This window comes from Meles meles, chromosome 6 (genome assembly GCF_922984935.1).
Source record: "Meles meles chromosome 6, mMelMel3.1 paternal haplotype, whole genome shotgun sequence".
Classification (NCBI taxonomy): domain Eukaryota; kingdom Metazoa; phylum Chordata; class Mammalia; order Carnivora; family Mustelidae; genus Meles; species Meles meles.
This window is the reverse complement of record NC_060071.1, coordinates 18,336,794-18,345,357: the sequence shown is the minus strand read 5'-3', so window position 1 is coordinate 18,345,357 and position 8,564 is coordinate 18,336,794. Positions and strand designations below refer to the sequence as shown.

The following is an 8,564-nucleotide window of genomic DNA, read 5'->3' as shown; positions in this document are numbered from 1 at the left end:
GTGGGAAGAAGAAACAAATGTCCTGACAGAGCATGGAGGGAGCATCTAGGTATATGGACTTACCTGAGAGAGGGACTTATCTGAGGCCGGGCGGGTCAGAAGGTCCAGCCATGTCAGCAGCTGAGAGGAGTATGTTCCTGTGAAGGGCCAGGTGTGGGAGAGCTGGGTGTTTAAAAGCCAGAAAAAAGGGGAGAGTGGATAAAAGGAGTGAGTAAATGGCAGAGAATGCCCTGGCCTTTGTCTGCCAAGATAAAGAATTCAACTTTTATTTTAAGTAGGATGGAAAGCCATAAAAGGGAAAGATCTTATTGTTTTAATCTTTTTGCTTTGTGGTTTAATTTGATAACGACTGAGATGTCACCCCCCCCCCCCATTAATCATTTGCATGCTTTGGTGGATTGCTCATGCGCCCCACCCACTGGGCTGTTAGTGACTTTCTCATTAATTCGATGAGGTTTGTCTCAATTAAGGATTTTAATCTTTTGTGGTGTTTGTTGCATTTATTTTCCCCTGGTTACGGTTTGCTTTTTAGCTTTTTTTTGGCGTGGACATTTTAAATCTTTGTACTTTAGTGTGTTAGAGTGTTCCCCCACCATTATTAAGCTTAAGGAGTCCCCCGCCATCGACGTTGGTAAATTGTGTTGTTTGTGGTCCGTGTTATCGTGGTTCCATGGTTTACACTGGGGGATTTTTCTGTCTTCGTGTGCGGAGAGGAACAAACTCATTCTGCGGTGGTAAGGGCTCAGGATGTGGAGACCCCTGGGTCCCAGCGGGACGCCTCAGCAGGTGGCCCCCACTCTCCGAGGAATCTGACCCCTCGTTACACAATTGACACAGAGGGCGGGCCCAAAGGCCTCTTGTACAGGTGAGAAAGCTGATGTTCCGCAGAAAGCTGGGAATCAGTGGTAAGCCTACAGCCAAAGCAAAAACTGCAGCTGGGACGAGCTGGTGCCGAGGTGGCAGGCAGGGGGGCGGGGCGAAGGGGGGGCGATCGGGGAGCTGGAGTCCCTCCCCGGCCCCGCCCCCCGGCCGCGTTTCCTGCCCTGACCTCCGCACAGCCGGGCTCATTCCAGAGCCCGCGCAGCGCTGATATCATTGGCTGCCTCGCTGTCCCCGCCCCCTGGAGACCTGCTGATTTTCGGGCCCAATCAGCAGGCGCGGCGGCGGCGGCGAGTCTCGGAGGGTCCGGGGCGCTGAGGTACCGGGGCTGGCAGGAGGGGCCGCGGTCCTGGAAGGGGGAGCGCGCGGGCCCTCAGCGGCGCCGCGGCTCAGGGGGGTGGGCCACGCTTCTGCCTCGGGTACGAGCCGCCCTCCTGCCTCCGGAGGGGCGGCGACCGCCACCGTCTGCGGCTGGCCGGAGGTGGTTGGGGTGGAGGGCAGAGGTCGGAGGTCGTGCCTGTGTGGAATGTTGGGGTCCCGCCCATCTAAGCCCAGGAGCGGGCCGCGCCCCGTTTTCTTTTTGTCAGCGCCTGTGTGGGGACCGCCCTCCTTGCACGGAAAGGGCTCAGAGGGAAACTGAGGCCTTGGAGCCGACGGGGCCCCTGGCAGGCCCTGAGCTCTAACGGGGAGAGCCGCCACCTCCCTCCTCCGGGCCGTCGGGCCGTAGGGTGCGGGCAGGAGGCGGTGGGCGGCACGGTCGCGCGGGGAGGGGGGGCTGGCTGTCCCCGAAGGCGCCGCACGCCTGGGCTCCGAAGGGCCCCACGCCGGCAGTTCCGAGGCTGTCATTCCCCGCATTTAAGCTCTCGTTTCTGGAACCTCACTCGGACCGTTCGAGAGGGGAAAGCGGTTGGTGTGGCTTTTGCCCTTGGCTGGCGGTGGAAATAAAAACCAGGCGTGGGATGTAATGAAGGCAAGGGCACCTGTGAGAAACTGGACGAATTTCGTAGTTCCACAGGAATTTTCTGCCCATCTTGGCCCACATACAACGTAATTCAAGCCTTCGGTACTGGAAATCAAAGTCTTTTTATTCTCATAGTTCTCATAAGCAAGTGCCCTTAGTCTTGACCTTCTTGGTGAGGGGACTGTGGCGTGTGTAAAGTAGTGACCCAGAATTGTTCTGTACGAAAGTTCCGAGTTAAGATCCTCAGAGCAAGGAAGCTGGAACAGCCCTTCCCTCTCATTGCAGGGATCCCAGCAGCGTCTTTACCCCTGAGACCAGAAAGAGAAGTTTCTTAATCTGTGTGGGTTTGGGGGGGACACCACCTATGGATGGATGAGGAATAAGGAGGAAGGGAGGGATCCTTTCGTTTTCTATGCAAAAGGGATGCAATTAGGGGGAAAATGCTATTTTTACACACCTGCCTCTCACCCCATCTCAGCTAGCATACAACACATTGTTTTGTTTTTAAAGATTTTTATTTATTTATTTGACAGACAGAAATCACAAGTAGGCAGAGAGGCAGGCAGAGAGAGAGAGAGAGGAGGAAGCAGGCTCTCCGTGGAGCAGAGAGCCCGATGCGGGGCTCGATCCCAGAACCCTGGGATCATGACCTGAGCCGAAAGCAGAGGCTTTAACCCACTGAGCCACCCAGGCGCCCCAACACATTGTTTTTTGTACTGATGGTGTCTCCGCAATGATCAGGGAAGAGCGTAATCTCTAACAAGACACTTCTCTTTAATGTAGCCGCAGAGGAATGAATGTGCCTTATGTGGAATTAACCATGGGGTTTGGTTTTCAGTTAAGAAAATGAGGCAGAAGGAGGTGTTAACCAAGACCTTCCAAGGCCCAGCCATTGTCTGTAGGACTCCAGCCAGCCACGTTTACATGTTTGAGAACGGTGGTGGGGACTCGGGGGACTCCTCTGAGGAAGAGTCCCACCGTGTGGCTCTGCGGCCCCGGGGCAAGGAGCGCCAGAAGAAGGGTGCCCACCACCCTCACCAGCCGGGAGCAGGGGACGTGGTGCTGCTGCAGCGGGAGCTGGCCCAGGAGGACAGCCTCAACAAGCTCGCTCTTCAGTATGGCTGCAAAGTAAGAAACCTGGCAGGTGAAGGTGCCACCTGTCCCTCGGCTCCTGTGTACTTAGAGGAACAGAGCAATGCACTGAAGGGTGGAGGCCCTCGCTGCCCCTTCCTGACCCCCCAGAGGTGGTTTGGAGAGGCCTCTTGTAGCCCGAAGGGACTCTCCAATCTAGCCAGAGATGGTAGGCAGGTGGGAGGTACTTTCAATTCTGAACCTTGGGATCATGAAAAGTGAGGGTTAGGAATCTCACATGTTGGAGCAGTTCCCTCTCTGCAAAGTACTTCTCTCCCTGTCCCTCCAAACTGAATTTCGGAAACTTTTTTTTTTTTAATTTTTTATTCTTTTTAAGTAGACTCCACACCCAGTGTGGAGACCAATGGGGGGCTTGAACTCAAAATCCTGAGATCAAGACCTGGGCTGAGATCAGGAGCCCGATGCTTAGGGGCACCTGGGTGGCTCAGTCCGTTAGGGCCCTGCCTTCAGCGCAGGTCATGATCCCGGAGTCCTGGGATTGAGTCCCAGCGGGGATCTGCTTCTTCTGCTTCTTCCTCTCCTTCTACCCTTCCCTCTGGCTTGTGCTTTCTCTCTTTCTCTCAAATAAATAAAATCTTAAAAAAAAAAAAAAAAAAAAGGTCAGATGCTCAGGTAACCGAGCCACCCAGGCGTCCCCCTCCACCGCCCCCAACTTTTTTTTTTTTTTTCCAAGCACATTTTGTTTAAGACCTACTAGGGCCAAAGATGCCAGCAGAATTTATCCAAGATTTGTTTGGTAGGCTTGCTTTTTTGGCTGCTTCTCTTTTTCTGACCCTTCTTATTGGTTGTAGCTTATTTGGTCAAGTTTTATGTTCTCTCTTAGAACTGCATGATCTAGCCTTTGTACGCTGTGTATCTATATAACCCTGTTTCTCTCTTTAATTATGTTTTTAGCATTCAGAGTGATTAACATGGCAAAGTAAGTAGGAAAGTATTTATAGAATTGCTGCATTTTCTCCTAGATTGAAACGATTTATTTCATTTTGCTAATGACACTGTGTTACAACTTTCTGTGGCCTCCCCTAAGGCTATCTAACCAATATATTTTGAAACCTTTTCCTCCTTAGTTTCTTGTCATTTATCTAACAAGGTTCAAATGGTTAAACACATTGTATAGGATGTTGTATTTCCCAGAAGACATAAACAGGCTGGTCTCTAGGGACATACTGTGGTTTCAGTTGTACTGAAATTTTTCTGTAGTCATACTGTGTGGTTTATAGAACATGGGCTGAAAATGAATCCAGCCCCACGCTGAGTGGATGCAGTGGGCTTCTTGGAATACTGATGTCTAATAAATCTGTGAAGACGATATATATAATGCTTCCAATAAGCAATCAATTTTTCAATTTAAATATAATTGGTGTTAATTTACTAAGGGCAAAGACAAACAGGTCTCAAGCACCTTATGGTTTAGTTTCCAGGTGTGATCGATTAAAAATGTCTGCCACCTCAATTCAATTAGATAAAAACAGTTGCTCAATAAGTGAAATAATAGATGATTGATTTGAATTAGGTGTTAGCTAAAGGTCTGTGGCTGTATTTACCCTCTAGTTAGTGGGCTTATGAGTCAAATCTTAAGGTCCACCTCTAATGCTTTCAGGTATGTTCCAAACATTAGCTTGAGGGAGGGTTTCTCTTTGACTTAACGGTCTGCACCACCCCTCCCTTAAGATTCGACTGTGGAAGGAGTTTGTCACGAACTTTGTAAAACTCATAGTGCTGTTCCTTTCTCTTCCAGTCCTAAAATTGCACAGATTTCAGTCCATACTTTCCAGCTTGATTCATGATTTTCTATATGTTTCTAGTTATCATAAGTGTAGTGAAATCTTCAAAGTGTGTTACCCCTAGGTCCCTTTATTTAGAAAATAAGTTTATATGCCATACAGCACTTCTGGGCAAGAAATCATGTAGAATCATGAGGACATACCTCTTTAAGTATTATTACAGTTAAAATAGGTTCTGAGTGTGGAGCTGGCTGTGGCTTTGTGTTTGGGGATCCCTAATATAATCAGCTACTGAATCGGGTCCTGATGTGGGAGGGAAGTCAGCCAGACGGGGGCACTGTTGCCTCAAAAGTTAGAAGAAGTAGAAAGGGCTATAAGCTTTTGAAGTTACCATGGTTGGGTTTCACCTAAAGACATTTTGTTGCGGTCACACTTTGAATTAGCAAGAGACTCTTCCAAAACTGATCTTATGTTTTTCAAACCTGTAAATCTGCATGGAAATGTGATGATTAAGCTATACATTTAGGCTGAGTTAAAGCCAAAAAACAGTTTTATTCAGCCTAAACTAATTTTGTGCCTAGGTGCGGTTTTCCAATATTCATCAGATTCATAAGCGGGGTGGGCTTGGATCCGCTTCCAGAAAGAGCTATTTTTTGGATATTCATTCTAAGGAGTTTACATATTTTGTGCTGTTTGTCTTCGTGGCTTTCCTAGGTTGCAGATATCAAGAAAGTCAACAACTTCATCAGAGAACAAGACTTATATGCTTTGAAATCTATTAAGATTCCAGTGAAAAATCATGGGATCCTTACAGAGACCCACAAAGAACTCAGACCCCTCCTGAGCCCATCCTCAGAGACCAGAGTGACCTTCGAGGAGCAGCCAGACCCAGACAGAGCAGCAGTAGGCGCCGGTGCCCTCTCCAGCCCACTGACGGATTTCTTTAAGGGCATTGACCAGAATATTGAGCGCGTGGCGCAGTCAGAAATCTTTTTAAATGAAAGTTACTCTGTAGAGACCTCCAATCAGCCGCTGCTCCCGACTTCTCCAAAGACCCCCACGAACGGTGCCGACTGTGGAATTCAGTGGTGGAATGCCGTTTTTATCATGCTTCTAATTGGGATTGTTTTACCAGTGTTTTACTTGGTCTACTTTAAAATACGAGCTACTGGCGAGATCCCCAGTAGCTTGAACACAACTGCTGTCCCCAATGGCTCGATGAGCATGAGTGCAGTTCCAGGGCAAGCCCCCAGATTAGCAGTTCCAGTGGCAACTGTCCCCTCTGCAGACAGCCAGTTCAGTCCAACCACCCGGGCAGGGAACTAGCTCTTGTTTCTAAAGAATCAGGCCCAGTGTTAGCATCAGCCTCTTAATGTGGATCACCTGACATCGGCCATATCCTAGGTGCTGCCTTTCCTTTTCTATGACCTGTGGACATGTCTGAGAAGCTGCTGTTGTATTCTCCAGAACATTTGACCCTGGGGAATAGGCTGACCTAATCCAAAGCTGTGGGAGCCAAAATATGCACCCCCCAACCCCCTACGTCCAGGAGGTACAGCAAGAGACATTTGCATGTGACACATCCCCTTTCTTGAAGGTATATAATGGACTGGCACTGCGTGGGCCCCCAAGTTAGAAGTGTTTGGAAGTTGAGGACCAGCATTGGACCTTCACTGTGGGAGCCTCTGGGGTCAGCTTTGGTCACTTTGCTGTTTGCAGTGTCCTCTGCCGTGACACGTGGTGTTCTTTGTCTCCGGCAAAGGTGCTGTCCAGCAGCGGTGAACATCACCCTGTTTTGGAGTATGACAGATGGAATTATAATAAGCCCTATTTCATATTTGTCCCACCAGTTCGCCTTTTTGAGGCAGCGTTACTTCTAGGATCAAAAAAGTCCTGAATCCGAATTGCTCTAATACTGAGTAAATGGCAGGTGTGTACCTTGTACTTCTAGAACTACTTTGGGGTACACAGGCCTGCTTTAAGCTGCTGCATGGTATGGCCAGCACTTCCTGGCTAGATCATTTGGAGGCTTATGCTCCATTTCCCCTGAGGTGCATCCCCACTGCTGTGGTGGCTAACCACATTACCCAAGTTAGCATTCTTGGGAAGAATTCCCAAGCATGAGCTGCCCAGTGTCTGGAGCTGAGTAGGTGCAGAGAGAAAGATGAGTGTCTTTCGCCAAGGTCTCAACATGTGACCCATCGAAGGCCGAACAGTCACCAGTCCAGCGTTGCTGAGAGCAGCAGCCCGTGGAGGTGCCTGGAAGGGAGGTACAGAAGAATAGGCGTGCTTCCTGCTGCTTCCCTGACTCTGATCTTGGGAAGTCTAGAGCCATTGCCCCAGAATCGGGCTCAGTGTTGTTCTTTGGCTAAATACACTTTATATAGTGCAGCTCATAATGTTAAAAGACCAAACCACAAGCTCCCATCAACCCAAGGTTTCCCCATCTACACAGCAGGTGTTTGCTGTAGCATGCTGGAGCCTCAAGGGAGGCCTGGGTCAGCCTCAGGCCTTGCAGGTGGAGCAGGGGTACATGAGGTGAGGGTGAAGGCCTGTTTGACTGGAGCCCATCTGGTCCCGTGGAAGAGTGGAAATGGGCTTACGTGGCTCGGAGGAGCCTGCCGTCAGGAAGGAAGACTTTACAAATGTTGAGCTTGGAGGTGGTTTATGTCCCTGGACACATCAGGCCTAGAGATGAATTGAGAAGATTTCCACATGTAAGAGGAAGGGAGTGTGGTGGTAGAGTGTTTGAAATGGGCTTCTCATTTTTCTCCTCTCAGCTATGTGGGGAACGATTTGCCCTGGGTTCAATTAGTAAACTTAAAGTATCTTCAGAAGTAAATCCTTTCTTCAAAACCAAAATGGTCTTCAGGATAAAATGAACTTGTGGACCTTTGCTACAGGAACTGCTTTGATCATGTGAATGTTTTTCCAGCCAGAAGTGTGTGCTCACTGTGCCCCTGGAGGCTGCAGGTTCCTCTAACATATCATCATTAACTTCACCAGGCAGAGCCTAGAGACCCACGGGAAAATGGCTTTTGCCAGGCAAAGAATAAATACATGTATCTCTTACTTTTAAAAAAACGCAATAAAATAATTTCTTCTGTGAAGAAAAATTGAGGATTTTTTTTTCATTGGGGGTGGTAATTCAGAATTAAAAGATGTGTGACAATGTTGGAGAACATGGAGGTGCCCATGTCCAGGGGTGTCCCCCCAGGGCTTGTGCTCAAGGTCGAACAGGTGAAGAAGAGAAGTGGTAAACCAACAGGGTCTCACTGATTTGTCTGTACAACGTGCTTTAAAGTGGTGTTGTTTAGTACACACAGGAGATACCATGAAGCTTGTTTTCTACACATTTTACTACATTTATAGTGTCTTGGGAGTTAATGTTTTAAAGAAGTAATTAGATTTGATAGGAAATGTTCAGTCTTTATGAACTGTAGTGCCCAACACTGTGGACATCTGGGGAATCTGTGTCATCAGGAAAATGATGCTCCCATTTTACCCTGGAGTGACAAGGCTGCAGAGACTAAGCCGAAGTCCAGGGTCACCCGGAGCAGGACTGCCCAGTCAAGGCCATGCCACAGTCCTTCCTCGGGAAGGTAGTTCTTTAAACTGCCTCTGTTAATAATGAAGTCTTCCTGGGGTTGAAGAAGAATGGTAAAGGTTCTTTTTTCTCTACATCCCTACCAGTGTTTGTGATCTCTTGTCTTTTTGATGATAGCTATTCTAACAGACATGAGGGGATATCTCACTGTGGTTTTGATTTGCATTTCCCTAATGATTCGTGATATTGAGCACCTTCCCATGTACCTGTTGGCCCTTTGTATAATTTCTTTGGGAAAATA

At 48.5% G+C, this 8,564-nt stretch overlaps 1 protein-coding gene across 1 annotated transcript; it reads left to right on the top strand.

The window, feature by feature from the left end:
• Positions 1–1,094: 1,094 nt before the first annotated feature.
• Positions 1,095–8,564, top strand: LYSMD4 (LysM domain containing 4). Its single transcript, XM_046010209.1, has 3 exons — positions 1,095–1,198; positions 2,679–2,968; positions 5,431–8,564. Exons 2-3 carry the CDS (start codon positions 2,687–2,689, stop codon positions 6,040–6,042), a joined length of 894 nt encoding a protein of 297 aa, XP_045866165.1. The 5' UTR covers positions 1,095–1,198; positions 2,679–2,686; the 3' UTR covers positions 6,043–8,564.

Coding starts and splice junctions, on each gene's coding strand:
- LYSMD4 (XM_046010209.1), top strand. CDS start 2,687: ATGAGGCAGAAGGAGGTGTTAACCAAGACCTTCCAAGGCCCAGCCATT. Junction 2,969..5,430: donor CTCTTCAGTATGGCTGCAAA/GTAAGAAACCTG, acceptor TGGCTTTCCTAG/GTTGCAGATATCAAGAAAGT.